This window comes from Balaenoptera physalus (assembly GCF_965194825.1).
Source record: "Balaenoptera physalus genome assembly, chromosome: 17".
Taxonomy (NCBI): Eukaryota; Metazoa; Chordata; class Mammalia; order Artiodactyla; family Balaenopteridae; genus Balaenoptera; species Balaenoptera physalus.
This window is the reverse complement of record NC_138895.1, coordinates 56472197-56493999: the sequence shown is the minus strand read 5'-3', so window position 1 is coordinate 56493999 and position 21803 is coordinate 56472197. Positions and strand designations below refer to the sequence as shown.

The following is a 21803-nucleotide window of genomic DNA, read 5'->3' as shown; positions in this document are numbered from 1 at the left end:
ATGCTCTTTGATCCTTGCAAGTGCTAACTGAAGACTGAATCTCCCCCCAGCCGCCCACCACGGGTGTGTATGCCACGTTCCAAAGGAGGTGCCAGGAGGCTGACACTGAAGGGCAATTAGAGAGCAAGAAGCAGTCAGACGGTCACGGTGTGCTGAGGAGCCTGCAGCCCACGGCCCTGGTGCCCAGGAAATAACTTAGGTCCCTCAGTGTGTGGCTGAGGCCCTCTCCACCTCACCGATTCTTTCCTTTCTCTAATAATTGATCGTAACCTATAGAATTACGGGTTCACAGTTGGATTGAACAGAGGTTGATTTTTCTCTGTTTTTCATTTAAGGTTTTCATTTTTTTGTTTATATTATTAGCCACGCTGAGATATTCAAATAAGAGGTGGTTTTTGTCATCTAGATTTTGCTGGGGAGATAAATAAAACTCTCGGTGCGTCAAGGTCCTGAGAGCTGCGGCAGCAAAGGAAGAGGCAGGCGAGGGGGATAACTGTGGATCTTTCTCTTCTCTCAGCTCATCTTCTCCTCCACCCAGTGTGTTGGTTCTGTTGATTCACTGTAACTCCTTTTCCCATGACCGTCAGCTCTTGGAGCAGGAGGCTGTCAGTGGTTTTCCTTACCTCCACTCTACTCCTGCTTTCAGGTAGCTTGATTTCCTGAAAATACCCTCTCCCCAGTTCACTGTATAGACTTGAGTGTAGTTACATTATTCCCTTGTTGCCTGCCTGGGTACCTTTCCTATTAGTAGACAGAATATCCTGAAGTGCAGGAACTCTGCTTTTTCATCCGTCCCTCTAGCTATCATCATGGCGCCTGGCCCCGAGGGGCGGTTATCTGTCAAAATGAGGGAACAAACCAGATACCATTTTGATCACGTTATTCTCATGTGCAATCTATGGGGACCTCTTATTGCTAGTTAGACCAAGCCCTAATTTGAACTTAACTTCATTTTTGTTCATTTTAATTGTTACTTCAATACTTAAAACCACAAGTAATTTATCATTTTACCTCCTTTTTTGAAACTAAATAAAACAAGAGGTGAAATCCTCCACCCACAGCCACCTCATCCATCTAACCTCCAGTTCGTTCCTGCCCCTCTTCATGGGTGTCTTGCCCCATGTGAACCATCGCCGTTGTGTTATGATGGAGGAGTCGCCCTCCCAGGACTCTGCTCTCCCCTCTGTCTCTCTCAAACCTGCTCAGCGGAGGTTCCAAATCCCATAGCACACATGACCTGCCACACTTCAATATTTGCGTTCTCCATTATAATTGTTTTCAGGTGTTGGACTATTTGTTCCTCCAATAAGATTTGTAGTCCTTTACCAGCAACCATAGATTTTCTTTTTATATTAAAGATATTTATAGTGCATATGAAGCAATCTCATATTAAGCATTCAAATGAGTTTTTAAATATAAAGGAATTGAGTTTTTAAATGGCATTCACTTGGCAAGCACTAAAACTCGACCATGTGTCCGGCACTGTGTTAGAAACAAGGAATTCAGAGCTTGAAAAAAAAAAAAAAGTTTGTAATGGCAGAACAGAAATGGATCTTCTCTGCCTCTCATGTACCCAGCACATGCTTCTAATATCTCCTATGCTATGTTGCGATGCCCTGAAAGTGCCACATGGCCCCCTCTCTTTGGCTTTTCCACCTCCAGGACAGGGAATGGGTGTTACAATTTTATGTTCTCATAAAATGGCACAATACCTGGCACATACTCAATTTTTGGAGAATGTTTGGAATGAACTATTGAACTGAACTAGAGTATAATTTGAGAAATGTTATAATGGAGCTGGTATGGGTACTGTGGAAGGACAGAAGGGGTACCCAGGCTATTTTTCTGTTTCTTGGCCAGAGCAAGCCTCCCTTGCCAAATGACAGCCCCGTCAGGTTGCATTTGGACACAGTTTTACTTGGACAATAATTTTACTTAAACCGATACTGGCAGCCCTCGCTTGGTGGATTACAGTTTTGAGGAGGCACTATAAATTTAGAAGCATGTAAATTGGATAAAACAGGGTCTTGTATTTCTGAACAAGGACTTAAAGCCCAGGCTTTTAGAGACAAGACCCATGTTTAGTAAAGTTTGATATACCTGTTTTCTTATTCAGTATAAAGTTTTGCAAAGTTTTTCAGTCTGTTGAATGATCCCATTGGTGTTTTAAAACTCATTTATTTATAAAATGGACATAAAGATTTTCCTGAAGTGTTAATACAGTGGCTATTTCTGGGGAGTAGACCCGATGTGTCATCAGGTAAGGAAGACTATTTCTATCTTTTCCTTTAAACCTTCTGTACTGTTTTGAATTTTTATTCGTAATGAGAATGTTTTACTTTTGTATGAAAAAATGAGTTAGTAGAATTGATGTGAATCCCTGAAAAGAAGCAGACTGGCAGTGTAGTTGGTTTTATGTCGCTGTTAGCTTTAAAAAGCTTTCGGCTCAAAGGTGTTTGTGAGTGAACGCATTGTGTCAGTTCAGGCTGCTAAGTATGTGGGCGGCCTGCTTTGGTTTTATGTTGTGGCGAAGGGTGATTGAGACCAGGAAGGTCAGTGGAGCTTCTGACGTCGTTACGGCTTTGCACCAATCAAAGTTTTTATTTAAATGGTTCAATGAATAAAAAAATGTTTAACTTTTTTCCTAATGATTTGGAAAGCACCATTGAACGTATGAAAGCAAAGGACGCTGGCAAGAGATGGTCCAATGATTATTTTGAAGGCTAAGGCAGGTTCAGCATTATCATATAAGGGGTATAACCTCATGCTCCCAAATCTGAAAAAAAATTGGGATGGGATAACATTCCTTTATTCATTCTTTCCTGTTTAAAAATCAAAAGAATTTCTTTTAGAATGTAAATACAGTGGCATTTTCTGTATATTTAAGTAGGTCACAAATGTATATTGAAATATCTTTTTCTCTTTTACTTTTAATACACAAATACATTACAATTAAAGATATTCATATGACTCAGAAATATAATTTTTAACATTTCAAAATTCCGCTATTTCCCCTTCCCAAATTAACTTCTTAAGCTACTTCATATACATACACATACACGTGTATATGTGGTTTTATTGCATCATACTCTATATATCCTGCAACTTGCCATTTTTCATTTAATGATGGGGCTCAGAGCTTATTCTCAGTCATTGCTTGTAATTCACCTTGTGCTTTTTCATGGTTGTAGTATTTTATAATTTGAATGCATCAGATTTTTATTGTACTGAAATTTGAGGACAAATAATTAAGCTTTCTTCTAGCCAGATTTATGCCTGAAGAAGTCCTAAGGGACTTTAGAGAGAATGATAGGTATTTCAGAAATTCCACATTCTGTGAACTGGTATTAGGAGCATGGAATGAAATGAGGAAAGGGAGCTACAAGTAATAATAAAGATCAGGAAAGAACCTTGTAAAATTATTTCCAAATGCTTATTGCTATAACTTTTTGGCCAAAAAGCTCGTAGGTGCAGGCCATGTTAAAAAAACAAAAAACAATCAGATCTTATACATAACAATTGACTTGTGAAATGTATAGTCCTTTTTTAAAAAAAAATATAAATGCGTTGTTCTCTTCACCCTTTAGTTCTGTTTTATCCTTTGGAATGTTTATCATTATTTCTTGGAAAATAATTCTGCTAACAGGAAGGGCTGCTTGCTTTTTAAAAAAATGTAGCAAGAAAACCAACAATTTGTGGACATGATGGTCATGTATTTTGACCATGATTAAGAAGCTACTGACCAGCGATAGACCACCGTTTTATAAAAATATAGGTTACAGCATTTAAGACTGCAAATGAACATTTTATAGGGCGATAAACCATTCTTCTGTGTCCACCATCCTCCCCTGAAAGAGCAATAGTGTAATTTGACTGTGGACTTTCACCCACACATAGTTGGTTTTCCAATTGTAAATTTGGGTAACATTTTAGAAGTTGAATTAGCTGCTTGGTGGCGGTCACTTAATACATGCAGACATGTTTAGACTCAAAATTGAAAGGTGAAGATTGCCGTTTTCTTTTTATAAGTCTAGAAACTGTCATTATTTATAATGTAATCTATTTTAACAAACTTTTTTAGTGTTTGTATTCTGGCTTTATCTTCTCAATTTTCAAAATTTTGATGTTCAATGATTTCATGTTTTGGTTATATTTTTTATTCAATTATATCTTCGGTTGTGGAAACTAGTTTTTAAAGCTTTTCTGAATCGTTAAATCACCAAATATAGTACTGGCATTCAGAGGCTTGTTAAATGAATAAAAGTGTTGCCAGGGAGTTTTCATAGAGCTTTATGTGCTGTTAATTGCCATCAATTAAATCTGTTACAAGTAATAATGTACTGTAATCTGTTGAAAACCTCTCCTTTCAATTAACCAATTCTCTGACCTTTCCTTCCTTCTCCTTGAAGAGTAGTTTAGAGTTTATTTATTTTCACCGGTACAAACCAATTACCTCTGGCCCAGCTGTTCCTCGCCTACAGGGGAATCTGACCTAGAATATAAGCCTGTAAATTATTGCTTCTTTTTACACCTTGTAATGTGAATGGTTTAGTGGAAAAATATATGTTTCTGTTTCTAATCCACTGGTGCTTCTATCTGCAGACTGCCAATTATGAGCTAGTCGATTTACATATATTATTGTAGATCCTCACAATAACCTTGTAAAGTCAGTGACATCCCTGTTTTATACAGAAGGAAACAGAGGCTCAGAGAGGCATGCAGCCGTTCAGAGTCACACAGCTGGTAAGGGCGGAGCTGGGATTCAAAACCACACCTAGCAGAACTGAAAGCATTTCTCTTTCACCGTTTCCAACGAAATTCAGTTAGTGTGTTATAGAGAAAAGAGAACAGATTTAGAAGGCAGTCCGTTTGGGGGCTTTCAGAACCAACTCAGCCACTACCAGCTTTGTGACTTAGTCTCAGGTTCCTTATTTGCAAAATGGGGGTACCACTGCTCACGCTGATGGATTGTAGTGAAGACTAAATGGAAATGTATGGCACATTATGGGTTTTCCAAAAAATAACTTAAAGTACCCCTCCTAGTTAAGACACCCTCTGATGAAAGTAAATGCATTAAACAGAATTTTAACTTACTGTCTTGGAACAGAAGATACTGACTAGAGTGTTCCCATTGTGTTTTTCATAGTAGGTCTTTGGAAGAGCAGAACAGATTTCAATCCCACCAGCAACATAATTTGTAGGGGGAGTGTTTTTCTTTTTAATCCTTCGTTTTAATCCCATTTGGAGTTGCAAAAATTTCTGAAGGGTCTCATGCTGCCTCGGGCCCCAGGCTGGAATTTTGTCTTAGCCTATTGATGTGGTGAGTGTTGGAAGAGGTAGGAGTGATTTAGAAGGAGATGGCATGAGGAAACAAATGAGTTGAACACATATTTCTCTGACCACTAGAATTCCAATTGAGCTAACCGGTGAGTTTGTGAAAGTTTTATTTGCAAAACCAGTAAATTTTTGACTGAAATTTTCTCTTTCTCTTTAAAATTGTTTTTAGGATGCAGAATAGAAAACTGTGATTCTTGCTTTAGCAAAGACTTTTGTACCAAGTGCAAAGTAGGCTTTTATTTGCATAGAGGCCGCTGCTTTGAGGAATGTCCAGATGGTTTTGCACCATTAGATGAAACCATGGAATGTGTGGGTGAGTAGTTTTTCATGTAACTTTCAAACTTCAACTTTTATTTTAACATCCGTTTCTTGGGGGAAAAAAAATGCATGCTGGATGTATTCATCCTAGAAACAAATCGGTTCTCTTGTTATTAATTAGAACTGAAAATTATTTAAGTTCTTTGCTGACTTTATGCTGTTGGGCAGTATCATATATTACATTTTGCTTCAGAATTTGTTAGTTTTACATCTAAGTTAAACCACTTAAATGCTGAGAATAATGTTTTTATTATCTATGTAATACATCCATTTCTTAATTATCTTAATAAAATTATTAGTAACTGTTAGAGAAAAACATTTTGTTTAGAAGAAAAACAAGATTTTCAAGCAGTGCCATGTGGTTAGCTAGTCTAGCACTATTGTTATGTGTATTAATTATGGAGCTTCTTGCTTAGCCATTTGTATAAAAAAAAATTCAATTGGGAAGAGATTTTTTGTGCCAAATGTACTTTGTTGATGATTGACTGAATGTTGCAAAGTGCATTAAAACAATTTTACTTTTACTAAATTTAGATATGTAGAATGCATAATTTAATATACACATATATGCTGTTTGTGAGTAATAATTAGGAATACACATTTTATAAATTTTATATTTTTTGAGTGTTTAAAAAAACTTCGGTAATTTTATACCACTGATTAAAAGGTAAAGATCTGTCAGTACCTACATTTTGATAAACGCCTCAATCTAATCTTAGGTGTGATGGCATCTTCACCACTCCCACCTCTGCCACGCCTGAATTCTATTTGACATGTTATACATCTGATATGGTGTACAACAGAGCAATGTATTCTAAATGAGGCTTTCCATCTCTTTAAAATGGAGACTTAAATTGAGAACTTTTTCCCTGTAGAAATTTTGAAGTAGTCTGTAATTATGTATTCGGAAGCTTGCAGAGAACACATTTAAATGAGAGGTTTTTGAAGAAATGTGTACATATATTCCTATATATGTGTGAGTTAATACATGCATACAGGCAACACCTTACTGAAAAATAAGAAAGTCACTAGAAGAGCATATTCAAAATGTTGAATTCGCTTTTGAGAGGCAAGACCCACACCTATTACAAATGTTCAGTGGAAATGCTCATGAAACCCTTAACTGTTAACGAATTAACCATAGAGTCCTATGCATTCCCCTAAATAAAAATCTTAAATAGCTTTGAAAAATCTAAGAGTTCCCATGACGCCTGCTGAGATCTGGAACGTGCAAATACTAACGGTGTGTGGACTCCAGGCCTGAGTCCTCATCTGCTAGTGTGATGGGGCTTTTAATGGTGAATTTGATGAGGAGGTTTAACTTTGCATATTTTTATGCTTTTATCTCCTCCCCCTTCCTCTCATCGCAGGGTATTGGAGAGTAACCTACTTTTCCACTCTATGAACTTACAAAAGGGGATGCTAAAAGCTTACATATCTAGGCAAAACATACATTTTCAAATATCTGACCATATTTGTTTACTTTTCAAACTATGGTAATGTGCAGCATCAATTTAGGGAGTAAGAAATATATACTGCGGCGTAAGACACCTTTTAAAAGAATTGAGAGAATCAGAAAATGCAAAACACTCTCTATCCTTTTCATCATATACTTACTTCCAAAATAAAACTAACACACTTGTGAATTTCAGGGGGGAGGGCATGCAGAATTAACCTGTAAAATTTTGTGTCCTGTCGTGGTATGAAAAGAGTATCTTTTACCGTAGGTTTTAGCTGTTGAACCTTTTAAAGATTATATATTTCAATGTCTTTAGAATGGACCGGTAGCATCCCTTCAAAACATGAACTAAGACAAATAGTAGTAATTTTTAAATGACTTATGTGGCAGTTATTTACTTTTATCTATAACTCCATAATTCAAAGAGTTAAAGTTCCTGAAAGGTGTATACAGGTCTTGTGGCCTGTACAACTTAATTTTTGGTATCTGAAGGTGGGGGAGTTGGAGAAACACTGCTATATGAATTTGGTGATGGTGGAGAAACGTATACCAAATTGTCACCTGTGTTTGTTTTCTCTCTATTAGAAGGATGTGAGGTTGGCCATTGGAGTGAATGGGGAACTTGTAGCAGAAATAATCGCACATGTGGATTTAAGTGGGGTCTGGAAACCAGAACACGGCAAATTGTTAAAAAGCCAGCAAAAGACACGATACCATGTCCAACGATCGCTGAATCCAGGAGATGTAAGATGGCCGTGAGGCATTGTCCAGGAGGTGAGTTCAGATAATCCCTATTGTGGGCTGTGTGGTTTCTGAATTCTCCTCCTGTCTAATCACCCTCGCTCCCAAAAAAGTATTTATCCATGAGGGAAACCTGATAATAACATTGGTGAGAATATTCCACATTATACTTCCTTAGAGACGAATGCTTAAATTGTGAAGAATGTAAAGTGAATATTTAATTTCATGGTACCTTGAAAATAATTTAGAAGACTACATTACAAATGAGCTTTTAAAATGAGATTTCTAAAAGTGTGTGTGTGTTGGTTTTTTACTTTTTCCTTATTTTTTGTTATTGTACCATAAAAGCCAGTTCTTATGAAATCAGGCCTTTGCTCTAAGAGAAGTAGCCAACTTTCAGTTGAGAAGAGTTTAGATTAGAAAGGTTTATGGAATCTGTAAAATCATCTGTATCATTACTAGTTGAAGATGACAACTTAAAATAAACTTGCCCAAACACTGGGAGGAATAAACATTGTCTTAATGTTACCACAATTAGCCGGTTCTCTTTGTTTTGATAATAATTTGTGGAAAACAGCTACTGGTATGTGTATGTTTATTTGTGTCTTTGTAGTAATTGTGCTGATTTGCAGTAATTATTCTGTAATAACAGGATTAGGCCCACTTACAAATTAGGAGAAGTGTACATAGCTCAGGTGCTGGCTGGAGCCGAGTCAGTATGTTGAAATGCAGTTCTTAGCGCTGATGCTGTGCTTCTGAAAGCATAATCTCTTGTTACTATTTATTTTATCACTAGCGGATGCCGCATTGCCAAAGATGAAGTTAGGATTTTTCTAGTGCACAAAGTAGGAAAGCAAAAAAGAAAGTTGTGTTTAGGAAATTGCCCTATGAAACAGTCAAAACTTTTGTTTGCTTTTGTTCTTGCTGTTGGGGCATAGCTTTTCAGCTTCGTGGCTATAGCCCAGAGAGGGAATATATATCTGCTTAGAATGGATTTATATCCATATTATGCTGCCTCATAGAGAATGTCTATGATCCATGGAGGAAGACAAAACTTAAGACTGGAAGACTCCAGTCGGCCTTTGAGAACTATTAGATCCAGATTCAGAAGCTACTATTAGGAAGGCAGCTTTTCCTCTTGAATTAGTTTTGCTTTTCTTTGCTGAGTCTTTGAAACAAAGTTTTTTTGGGTCTGCTTTTCACTAACAAGGATGGTTTTGTTCAGTTAAACTGGGTATTTTTCAGTCAAAATATAAGAAAATATTTTCTTACAAAACTAATAAGCCACTTCTTGGATAGCTGAGAGCATTTAACCTGCAACCTTGTACCTAAAAACAAACCTGATGTATTCAGGTATTGGAAATAAAGACTTTCTTTGTTGTATATTGTTTATATAACTACCCCCCCATTCCTCTTCCAGCAACGTGGTCCCCCAATTGTGGTTTACGTTAATAGCAAAAATTAACCTGAAAATGCTCCTATAACAAACATGCTTATGTGTAACAAGAGCCAGCACGTTCCCCTCCCCTCTGAAACTATTTTGACTTAGCCCCAGTCTTGCTTGAGAATTTTGTAGGTAACAGCTAAATTTTTAACCTGTAATGTTTATTGCATTTTTATTTTTTATGCTTCAAGCAACAGTGCATTGTCTTAATAGATATAACTTGACACTGTCAGCAATTAAAATTATGTCAAAACAAATGTTTATGTATCATCTGTTAATAGTCTCTTTTTTACAAGTGAACCAGCAATGAACTCTTATTTAATTTACATTTAGGTTTTACCAAATATTATTTATTAGGATAGACATTAGGAGAGACCAGCTATTGCTCTAATCCCCGTATCTACATATTCAGTTTAATAAATTTAATTTTTAAGTAAACTTTAAAGTTAGTAGGTTTAAAAAATTATATTGGAATTTGTTTTATGTTTTAAAAAAGGGAACTAACAGAGGATTGTTGATAGAAATGGAAAATGACTCTGCAATAAAATAACTTCTATTTACAAATGTAGGAAATGAAAACTAGAAAGTTAATTTTGGAAATTGAGCACCAATTGATAAAAATTGGCATAACTTCCAGTGGAGTATCCCACCTTGCCTAAGGTGAGAGAGGAAAAAGTTCCTTTCTTCAATAGGTCACGGGGATTAATGGAAGAATAGAGAAGAAAACCACTTTATCCCATTTTACATCTTGACTTGATTTCAGTGATCTGCTTTGACAAACCATGCAAAAATGTAAGTCGTAATCAGGTTGGGAATACAGGCATTTTTCTGATCTTTTCAACATATGTATGGATTTTTCTCCTGTTGGAGCCAATCTTAACCTGATTGCACACAAACGCAGCCTTAGCCTCCTTCACACTGGAGCATGGGCACATTAAAATCAGCTGCTTTTCATTACTGGAAGCCATAAGTTAGAGGTCAGCGAAATGGAGTAGTCCTAAGTATATAAGGTATTACACTGAAAACTATTAGAAATGAGACAATAAATGGCTGTAAGATTTAAAAACAACAGTGTAATGGTTTTGCCTATTTTTCCTTAATTATTGTACGCTTATTTGCTTTTAAACAGTGAAAGAATATTTGGAAATGTCTTAAGTCATGGATTGATGTATGACTTGAAGTTACTGTTCATTTCCAAACTTTTCTTGATTAGTTATCTTTTCTTTCGTTTCTGATGACATAATCTGTGGAGTACCTTGGGCTTTTCTGACTCTCACTCTTCAGAATTCCGGTCTGGTGATCAGGAGATCTGGGTCTCTGCACCATGTCAACTCATTAATTCTATGACCCTTGGCAAGTCACTTAACCTCTCTTGGCCTCTATTTCCTCATTTTAAATTGAGGGTATTGGGGTAGGCAATCTCTAAGATCCAGTCCAGTCCTAAAATCCAATGACTCTACGACTAATTGCCAAAAGATATGGGTAGGTTTTGTGGTTGTCATGTGAAGGGTGAGGAAGAGAACTGTAAGCCCAGGAGCATTGTTTTACGACCAAGAACTGACCACTTTTCCAGTAGCTGTACTGTGCATTTGCCAAGCCTTTTACATCTGGCAGCTTTCATCCTCTTCCTTCCTCCTCCTTCCTTTTCACAGACAGTGAACCCTCAAAGACTAAGCAAGACTCTTGTAAAGTCTGCATATGACCTATGGTTTAGCTCCCAAGATAGCAGGAGGACGGAGACAGAAAGAGGAGGGGATCGTAAAGGACGATGGGAAAGAGGGAAAGACTGACAATGAGTTAGAGGAAAAACAATTGAACAATGAGTGTAGGAAACAAGGGCAAAAAGAACAGACTACTAAAAATGAAGACTGTACTCACAGCAGATGTAACTGTCTTCACTCCCCTCCTTCCCACCCTGAGGACACTAACAGAATTCATCCCGTTAGGACCAAGTTATTCTATTAATATATAACCTGCAGCTTTATTATTACTTAAAAAAAATTTTTTTTTTGGCCACACCATGCGGCTTGCAGGATCTTAGTTCCGAGACCAGGGATTGAACCTGTGCCCTTTCAGCAGTGAAAGTGCGGAGTCCCTACCGCTGGACTACCAGGAAATTCCCTAACTTGCAGCTTTAAATGGAAGGACTTTCAAGTCTGGACTATGTTGTACATTAGGCAATATATTAATAGAAAAATATAAACATGCTATGATCAAATGTAAATGACAAATGGAAGAACAAAATCATGGTTGCTGAGGTACAAAGTTGGAAAATGTTCACGTACAGGGAGCGGGGGTTGGTGGGAATGTCATTTGGAGGTGACAGTAGTCCTTCACAGGATTGGCCAACACCACCTCAACCTGAAATATTCTGTCCCATATGTAAAGTCCCATGAGAACTAATTTTAATTTATTCATCAGGTGTTTATTGAGCAGTGCTGTGTACCAATCATTGGTCTAGGCATGATATTGCTCAAAGTTCTTACAGTGTTTTTTCTAGTGGGATCATGGCTATAAAAAAGTGGATGAGTGCATAATTTCATGTGGAGATGGGAGCTTTGTGAAGAAAAATAAAGCAGGGTAAGGAGCTAGTGAAAGATTGGATTGGGAGTGTATTATGTAGGGTGTTCAGGGAAATTGAGGGAGTGACATTTGATCAGAGATCTGAATGAAGGAGATCTTTTGAAGACCTAAGGGAAAGTTTTTTTAGCGCTTGACTCAATGGCTATGTTTTGGAACATCATTGATTCTTCCATTACATACTAGGGAAGAGGAAGGAGCTGAGATCCAGGAGGCTCTGCCTGGTCCATGGAGATGTAGCAACTTATTAATGGTAAAGCCAAGAGTAGGACCAACGTCCTGCCCAGGAAACTCAAGTTTTCCTGTACCTTTTCCTTGTTCCTTATCATAAATTTCAAGGATAAAAGCTATGGTTGTCCAACATCGAAGTAGCTGACTTTAAATGATCTCTCCCTCCACCCCAATGCATCATTTTACTTTGTTTTACAAATATTTTTTAAAAACATGACACTGCAATCACCACCCCCTCTCAACGTCCTCCCACTTGAAATAGCTGGTGAAACATACCCCAAAGGTCATTTCATAAATGCCAAAGTGTTGAGCCCACTGGCTTTGTTTTGATTCAGCCATTCCTACTAGGCCATCTTCTTCTGTAATTTTAGTATCTTTGGTCCTCAATTTGTTGGGGGAAAAAAAATGTGATTTCAAGATTATTCTTTCCATCCACAGTCTTTCATAGTGGCCCTCCCCCTGAGGCTGTCTTGGTGGAGCCACACCCAGCACTCCTCTCTGCCCCCTTGCTCCCTGGCTGCCCAGGAGCCTTGGGGCTCTGAGCCCCTCCCTCACATTTAGTAGCTCCGTGTCTGGAATGCCCTTTCTCTTTCTGACCCATCTAAGCAATCAGACTGCTAAAGTACTTTAGGTGATGCTTTGACAGATGGTCAGATAGCTTTCTGTCTCTTTTGCTCGTGGCTGCCTCAGCTCACAATACTGCAGGTGTTAGTAATAATATGGTGCAATTCTTTAAGCCCTCGTTGTATTTTCGTAGTATTTTCTCAGGATTGTACTACAATTTAAATATAAAAACTGCCCCTACCTACGATTTCAACTTGAAAACAACTCACTCCTCTTATGTGACATTACTTGACCAGCATCTACTTTTTTTTTTTTTAAGTGGCTTTTAACTTGGTAGGATACAAAAGAAAATACTATTTAGCAACTTAGAACCAGAATCTCTGCAAGCATCTACTTTTCAAAAGGCAATAGTAATAAGACCTCTCCAATTTTTGTTTTCTGTATGTAAACTGACAGCAACATGTGGATTAGGTATTAGATACTATAACTAAAGATGGTTGTAGATTGTGATGGATTAAACCAAGAGCAGGAAATAAGCACATTTGCAGTAGGATAGGGTCAAGAAAATATGCTTTAGACATATGTTCTTTATTTCTCTACATTTTGTTTACATTTGAGTTGCAATTTATGTGGTCTGTTTTATACATGCCAACCTCAAGAGTAGTTTGGAAGAGAGAGGATAAGAGAAAAACCTCTTTTCTTTTGAAACTTTCAGAGTTGTCAGGAATGTAGATATTGAAATTTTTATATGAATAAGAGAGCATCTAAAAAAGGGGAATTCTTGTTGCCTCTTTGCTATGCTAAATATTTTGTTTCCTTTAAAATCAGTGATTTGTGTTAGTCACTATAAATTAAGCAAATTGTACTATTTCCCAGGTACTCTGGACACACAGCAGCGAATGGTAATGTTTATTTTATAGTGATTATAAACTGGGACAGTCATTCATAAGCAGCCACATCTTAAATGTAAATGTGTGATTATCATATAAAACTGAGGTTTAACAAAGATCCACCTGCTCCCAAACATTTCTCTCAGTAGCTAAAGTATCTGAAATTCCTGCCTCATCTGTCTTAACAATGAGCCTTTAGGCAGTGTCTTGGGATGTATCCCCTCCCTTGTGACCCCGCCCCCAACTACTTTTTTTAATTTTTTTACTTTTTTCTGGGAAAATGGGTAGGGGATAACTATGGACACCTGGTGGTGGTGGTGTTTTTTGTTTTTGTGTTTTTTGTTTGTTTTTTAGCAATGATTTCTTTCAGATTTTCTGATTCTCACATTTCAGAGGGTAAGGGTCTGAGGAAATGGAGGAGCAGAAAAGTGGGCCCCAATGTGCTGTGCATGGGAGCTCATGGAAAGTCCAGAGAGGGCAAGATGAAGTACAACCTTGGACTTAGACATAGAAATCCAAGGGTGTGCCAAGCACCCATCACATGGAGGCTGAGGGAGGGCATATAAGACAACCTCTTCTCCCAGTTGCATTTTGAGCCTGTCCTGGTGCCAGGCTTGCTTGTCGGAGGGGCCAGGGAGTGAGTGAGCGAACCCACACCTTTGTGCCAGTCTCTACAGCTTCCCATCTGGAATCTCTACTTAGCCCCACTTAAATTATAGTCTGGAGCAACATGTACTAGTCTCTTTTATGGGTACTTGTAAAAAGGATTTCTCAACTACATATGCCACCGAAGGCCCGACGGTCTATGTGTAACCGGGCAAGGACAGGAAAATTCCAAAGCAGCCTTTCTTTTATGAATTCTACCCAGCAGTAAGCTACTCTGATCTTAATGTAAAATATATAAAACAATTTTTACAACACTCTAAAATAAAAACAACTTTAATAGGACACACATGGTGTCAGTGGTAGATTTTTTTTTTTTTCGCCCTCTTACAGGGGACTTTTTTTTCCTTATGAGATAAGACAGTCTCAAGTATAAACCCCTAATGATTTCTTGGAACAACTTATTTTCCTCATCAGACACCTCTCTGGGATCTTTAAACGGTGTTGATAAAAAGAGCGCAGGCTGTTTGCTCATTGAGATTTCCTGTAAATACTTCTCCAGCTACTGGATTGACCTAGAGTTGGACTTGTGGATATCCTCCAGGATTAGGAGGCAGAAAGAAAACATTTTCGTGGAAATAATGACAGAATTCTACTCAAATCCCAGAGCGATTCATGTTGTCATCATACAGAAGTGGTTAAGACGACAAAATTACTTTGTGCAGCACAGAGGGGCAAAAGGTTCAGGTAGCAAACTTTATTACAATTTAAACTAAAAATGTAAGGGCAGTAGATTTTGCTTTACAATTGACTCTTTATATAATACTTGGGCCTAATATTCTGTGTGTCAGCATTATTTTCTTGTATTTGAGGACTTTGGAAATGAGGAGTAAAATACTTGAACTTGCGCAGTCAAGAGACATTTAATAATTGGTATTATACCCTTATAGACTGCCCATTACTCAAACGATTTAATGATAACTTAATGTAAAAAGTATTTGATAACATGCTAAAACAAAACAAAGCAAAACAAATTTTAAAAGATCAGAACTAGGAAAAACTTAGAATAGGAGCTCAGGATTGACAGGGAAAATAGACCATATGAGTATGTGTTGGTTGAAATAATTGGGCCAAAAATTTGGCCTTGGGTTTCCTACCAGGCAAAGGGAAAACATGGATATGATTCTACCTTAATTTAAAGTAAATGATTACTTATAAAATACAGTATCAATTTAATAACAGCTTTTGGAGAGAAAATCACCATGTATATACACACAGCACATATATACACATACATGTACACAAACATGAATAGATACACATGCACACATACATGTATGTATATATGGATGTATACCTACATATATACATATACACACATATATACATGGCACACACATTTATATGAATACTTCAATTTCAGACACATTAAAGTGTGCACAAGCTGTGGGGCCTACATTGTAGAATTAAGGAAATTAATAATTCTCATAGTAAAGGGAATATTCTAGTTCCATAGGGAGATAAACACTAAACAAATTTCTCAAATGGGGAGTCACTTCCAGAGCAATGAGTAGTATGGTGGACAGTGTCTTCAACAACATCTGCACCACAAACATCTGCACTACCTTCTGTGTTTCTAGAAGGTAGAAGGCAGCTTGGGAGTGTTTATTCCTCAATGAAAGCTGAAGATATAATAGTGAAATGTGAGTTATAGAGGAACAGGCATCATGGAATCAGGACTTTTTGGCTTACCAGTTATATTTGAATGCAGTCATCCACTAGGTTCTTTCAGTGAATATTGAATCCGTTTAGAACTTCATGGTATCTAGAGAATCTAGAAAATGTGCATTTGTATGGAGGGTCAGTTACCCTTTGAGCTTGTCAGTAGCCAGGTGTCTTTTCTACCTAGTAAGATGTTCTTAAGTAAGATCAGAAGTTGCATATTTAGATGGAGAGTTATTTCTGGTGATTATTTCCCACCCTGCACTAACATTTTAAATAACCTTTTGTGATTTTTGTTTTTTCTCTAAGGCTGGACTTCAGTTATTTTAACCTGTAAAGGCTATTTGATATGAGAGAACCATGTGGATTTTGAGTAAATGCTTACTGAGTTGAATTGACTTTATTAAAATATTTTACAAGGTGCCTTCTAATTCCTCTTTCAAATCTACTTCCCCAATATAATTCAGGTATTAAGTGATGGAGCTGAGCTTCGAATGCAATCTATGATTTTTCCATGGCCACATCTACAGGTTCAGCAAATCAATTATTTAAATCAGGTTTTAAAGAAATGGGCCAATTGGCAGTGGGGAGTGATAGAAACAAAAGTTTATAGTCTAGTTAGGGATGAAGAAAATGCACATTACAAAATAACGAAAGAAGCAAAATTGAGTTTGTAAATGTAAGTATCATTTTAGGCCCTGAAATGATATGAGAAGTATCCTGTTTTAGCTGTTGTGGCTAGGAGATGCTTCCTGAAGAGCAAAACATATTAGGAGAGGTGGGTGGAAAACACCTTAAAAAAAGGAGATGATTTGAGACAGAACCTTTTGGGGAAAAGATGTAGACGCCAAAGAGTACCTCTTGTGTCCAAGGGAGGATAAGCCCAAGAGCCTGGCCGGAACTCAGACTTTGAGAATGGCAGTCACAGCAGCTCACGGCAAAAATGTAAGTTGAAAACTGAGTGTGTGAAGCATCTCTATGGAAAGGACAGGATTTTGAATTTTACGTTGAACACAGTGGGGCATGGAAGTATTTTAGTGGAACGCTGAAGGTGAGAGTGACTGAGGGGTGTGTCGGTAAGATGTATGGAAGAAGGTAACTTGCATGTCCCCGATTTGGAGCAGAGCGTTAAGCAGAGCCTGAGTTTGGGAGAATTACCAGAGAATACTTCTGGGTTCTGATGTTTATGCATTTTTCTGTAATGCTTGCTGTTCTAAAGAGCGCAGGATTTTGCCTTGACTTTCAGTCCACTGTGACACTTAAATCTTTTTCTGCCAACTTTCTAAGCCAAGCCATTCCCCAGTTTGTATTAGTTCAGTTTATTTTTAAAAATCTAGACACATTTTGCATTCACCCTAACTGAACTATATTTGCTTTCTAACTGCTGCTTCCATTTGCCATTACCAAGACCCTTGGATGTATTATCCCCTATTTTCTAGCTTATGATGTTAACCTTTTAATGGGTTTCCTTTACCAGCCAGCTTGGAATACTCTGACAATTTAAAGTACACAAATTAAATATTATTCAGATCAAAGATGAAAATGATCCTACAAGACCCAGTCTCGGTTGTATAACCTAAGATGGTTTTATCTAGCATGTCGTTTACTAGCAGCTGCCTGGAACACTGGGTTGAGAAGGATTCTGAGTTAAATGCTGGGTGCAGGAGAAAACGGTATAGTTATCAATTTTTGGTGTTTGTGGTGTGTGGTGGGAAACAATGTCTCATGTATTTGTTCCCCCTAATCCTTTAACCCTCCAAGCCCCCAAGACACACTTGGCTATCTTTGACAAATAGTCATCAAGCTTCTGTTTTATACCTTTAGTGACAGTGAATGAGTGTATATTGGAAAAAACAGTATGAAAAAATAGTGGAAAGAGTTATAAATTTGGTACATACTGGTCTTGGTCACATATTGGTTGAATGGCATTGGTCAGATTACTTAATTTCCCAAAGCTTAGTCATTTATGAAATGGGGATAATAATATGTCACAGGATTATTGTGAGGAGTAAATGAGCATGTATGCAAATAGGTGAATTTTTATTATTCTGCTACATTTTGTTGTAATTCCATCATGAATTCTGCTATATTTTCCATTCTTCCCATGGCTTACTCTTACCTCTTCATGCTCTCGTTCAGATGTGACTCTTCTTCCATTTGGGCCCCAATCCCACAGTTCTGGCTGTTGATGGGCATCTTCCTTAGAGATCCTGCCAGCATGTCAAACCAAGCGTAGCTGAAACATACCTTACTATCCTTTCAAGATCTTATTTTTCTGGGGATGGCTATCCTTTCTAAAGGCATCACTAGCCTCCCAGTTACCCAGGACCTCAACCACCTTTGAATCTCTTCCTCGCATTCAGACAAATTAGGTCTCAGATCTTTGCTCAACCACCTAAAAAAAGTAGGCAAACTTGAGAAGTTTACTCAATCTCTCTAAGCTTCAGTATCTATATTTGGAAGATAATAACAGATGCCTGCTTCATAGGATTGCTAAGAGGATTAAGAAACATCATTCATACCTTGCTTTGCACAGAATCAAGGATCAGAAAATGTGGGTTGTTATTATTTTATCTTTTCAAAATAACTGCTCACCCAGTCCTGTTTCTCCACTGTTCATTCATTTTGATTTCTATTGTCTCTACTTGGCTTGAAGCCTTTTTATTCTCTTTACCTAGAAGATTGTAATAGCCTTTGGTAGGCAGAGGGAGTGTAGGTTAATTTGCATTCCAGCTAACAGATGTGTCAACGTATTCAAAGTTAAACTCATTTCAACTCATTTACAGTGTAATCTGGGTGGCAAAATTGAAACAGTAAGTTCTAGAAATGGCTTGGACAGCCATTGAGTATCCTGATTAGCGTAGGGGCTAGGACAGAGCAAGCCTCAAATATTGAACGGGATGAAGGTTGCAGTATGACTAGGAAAGGTTAATAGTGGCTGAAGAGGTGATGCATCCAGAGTATAGACCTGGAATCACGGGAGGATTTGACTAAGTGAAAATGAGTAGAGGGTGAAGGGAGAAGATCAAATGAGCAAAAACATGAAAAAATGAGATGTATATATGCTGCCATATATGTAAACATGGAGAATCTACTTGATATAATGTATATGTCAGGAAGCAAAAGGGGGGAAATTAGGGCAAAAGGAGTAGAAATAAAGAGAAGAAGTGAACTCAGCAAATACTTCAAAATTAATAGTTACTAAATTGAGCCTCATGGATTAACCAGTGCCAGAAAAATTTGAGACTGACTGAAGAATTGCCACAGGGAGGAGACAGTTTCTGCTCATTTATGATGATTCATTTGCAAACCTCAAATTCAGGTATGTAGTTATTCAAGAAGCATGGGTCTAGCATATGGCACATAGCTTATAACAAGTGAACTAGCTACCTACGTCATAAGAGAGTAATGAGCCTAAAGCTAGGAATGTGGTTACAGATGTATAACAGATACAGTAATGTGTGTTGCTTCACTGTACCTAAAGACATTTTTGCTATGGGAATTCAATTTCTTAAACCCATATGTATCAGTCATTTAATCTTGAGGAGAGGGTAGGATCCATAAAAGGGAAGAAATCTCTAGATGTAGATCCAAGAGTGGTCAAACTAGTTCTATTCAGGATTTCATGGTGTGTGGTTTGCTTCATGGCTTGTGGGGAGGAGGCCCAGCAGGTAAGGATCTGGCCCCTCACCCTGGCTGAATGAGAGTAGCTTTCCTTTTTTCTTTTTTACGTTTTGGGGTTCCTTTTTCTTTTTCTTTTTAATATTTATTTATTTATTTAGGCTGCGCCAGGTCTTAGTTGCATCATGTTAGCTCTTCGTTGTGGCATGTGGGATCTAGTTCCCTGACCAGGGGTCGAACCCAGGCCCCTGCATTGGGAGTGTGGAGTCTTAGCCACTGGACCACCAAGGAAGTCCCCGTTTTGGGGTTTCCGTATGAGTTTTCCTTTGTGGAAAAAGGAGCATGTCTTTCTCTAAAACAAAACTTTAAGTTGCATTCATTTACATCCCTTCCTTTACATGCCAGAAGCTAAGGTGCAGAGAGGCTGAGTGAATCCCCCATGGTAATGATAGACGATAAAGGCAAAGCTTGTTTCTTGCTTAGACATCAAACCTAGAGCTTTCTCCCATACAGCCTCTTTATTGTTCAACCTATAGTAATTTCTGGGAATCCTTCAGAGGCACCGCAGCTAGGGTTTTCATGTTCTTGCGTACATATTCTCTGTAGTGATTGGCCCTTTATTTTTGCAGTGTTTTCTCTCCAAATAGTGGTATGAAACTTAGCTCAGACTGATTCAACAATGTATCTACTTTTTATGGTTGACTCTGCAAGATTCTATGATGAACTAATAAAAAACCCCAAATCCTCCCTTTAACTTGTTTACAGTTATTCATTTTGGTATACAAGTTATGTACAGTTAAATATGGTATAAGATGGACCAGCACATGATATGCTCCAAACACAACTTTGTTTCGTCTTGAGCTGCCTCTTTAACATTTTTATTCAGTAGGTATTATCTTCCCTTGTTCCTAGGAGAAAATTCTGGCAGGTCTTACATCTTTTCTGCTCACTTTTTGGTGAAACAGTCCTAGGGTCATTTTGTCATTGATAGTCTTAATTTAGTTATTAGAATGTCTAGTCCAAGATAATAACCAAAAACTAGAAACTTGAATTAGTAATAAGTCTTTGATTATTATCTTGGACTTATACATAGAAAATGTACAACAGACTTTGGCTGATATGAAGCATCTATTTTCAAAAATATCTACATATAGAAAAATCTACTTTCCAAACTATCTGTTGCTTGAAAATTCTAGAGGAAATAAACCTCTGATGAAATGAAAGGGTAAAAAGTAACTAGTGCTAATCCCTGGAAGATAGATATTGTGTAGACTCCCATTCCTTTCTTCCTCTCTTCTTTTCATCTTATGTCAAAACCTGTAGAAGGAAACCATATGCATGTCTTACATGTGTGCAAAGATTTCTTGTAGTATTCTTGTATTTTCATGTTGAGAGTGGTATTGCTAACTTGAGTAATTTAAAGTAATTTCTGCTTCAAATGTCAAGTGTCTGTAGCATTTCAGATCTTCCTCTATTTGGTATAATTGTCAGCTCTAAGTGCACAGATTGACCTAATACAGTCATCAGATATGCTTTGAATTGAGTTATTTTGCTAACTTCTGTAGCCCTGTTTGAAGCAGTGCACTGTGTTGCTATTACCAGTTTACTTCTACTTTATCAGAAACATAAGACCTGTATATCCCAAGAACCACTATGTGAAATTTTCCACCAGGTGGATGACATCTGAGCATATCTAGTTGCAAAACTGTAACATTGGTAGTAGCATAATTTGAACCATTCCTTTTATAATAGCTTACATTTATTAAGAACTTGCTTAAAGGAGTTCAAACAAGGGAGGTGACCTCTTAAGCACCCTTATTTTAAAGCTTTTTTAAACTGTACAGCCCTTAAGATGTTCATCTTTTATGCAACTTTGGTACTTGGTAACAAATGATTCCACAATCAGTATTATGCAATGAAAGCACAATGAAAGATGATTGAAAATTCAAAATATGTGGTCATTTATTCTTGTACACACGCATACGTGTGTGTGTGTGGCGGGGATGAGAATTAGTGGTTTCAGCACTGCGTTTAGGGAAGCGTTCAATGTTGTGCTCGGCATTTTGTTTGACAGCTGTCACATTGTTTTCATTGTCTCTCCTTTTGTTTATTCCCCTGCTTCTTAAGCAGCCTGATGAAATCTCATCAGCTAACTGGGATTGAATTTTGATGAGTGCCAAGTTGCTTTGATGAAATCTCGTGTAATTATCTTAAACCCAACTTTATTTGGCTTTAATGCTGGCATTTTCCGTACCGAGAAAATTAGTGCATTTGTCTGCTACTGGAGATAGAA

The 21803-nt window shown here is 37.5% G+C and overlaps 1 protein-coding gene and 1 long non-coding RNA gene across 3 annotated transcripts in view; both read left to right on the top strand.

Annotated features, from left to right (window-relative positions):
• Positions 1-21803, top strand: part of LOC309647237 — a 526943-nt gene that overhangs the window by 441168 nt on the left and 63972 nt on the right. The gene's annotated exons all lie outside the window — the stretch shown is intronic.
• RSPO2 (R-spondin 2) overlaps positions 1-21803 on the top strand; it is a 176035-nt gene that overhangs the window by 97843 nt on the left and 56389 nt on the right. For both annotated transcript variants that reach the window (XM_082434348.1, XM_082434349.1), the window contains 2 exons: positions 5507-5650; positions 7700-7888. In XM_082434348.1, coding sequence (XP_082290474.1) covers positions 5507-5650; positions 7700-7888 — 333 coding nt within the window. The remainder of the gene's footprint in view (positions 1-5506; positions 5651-7699; positions 7889-21803) is intronic.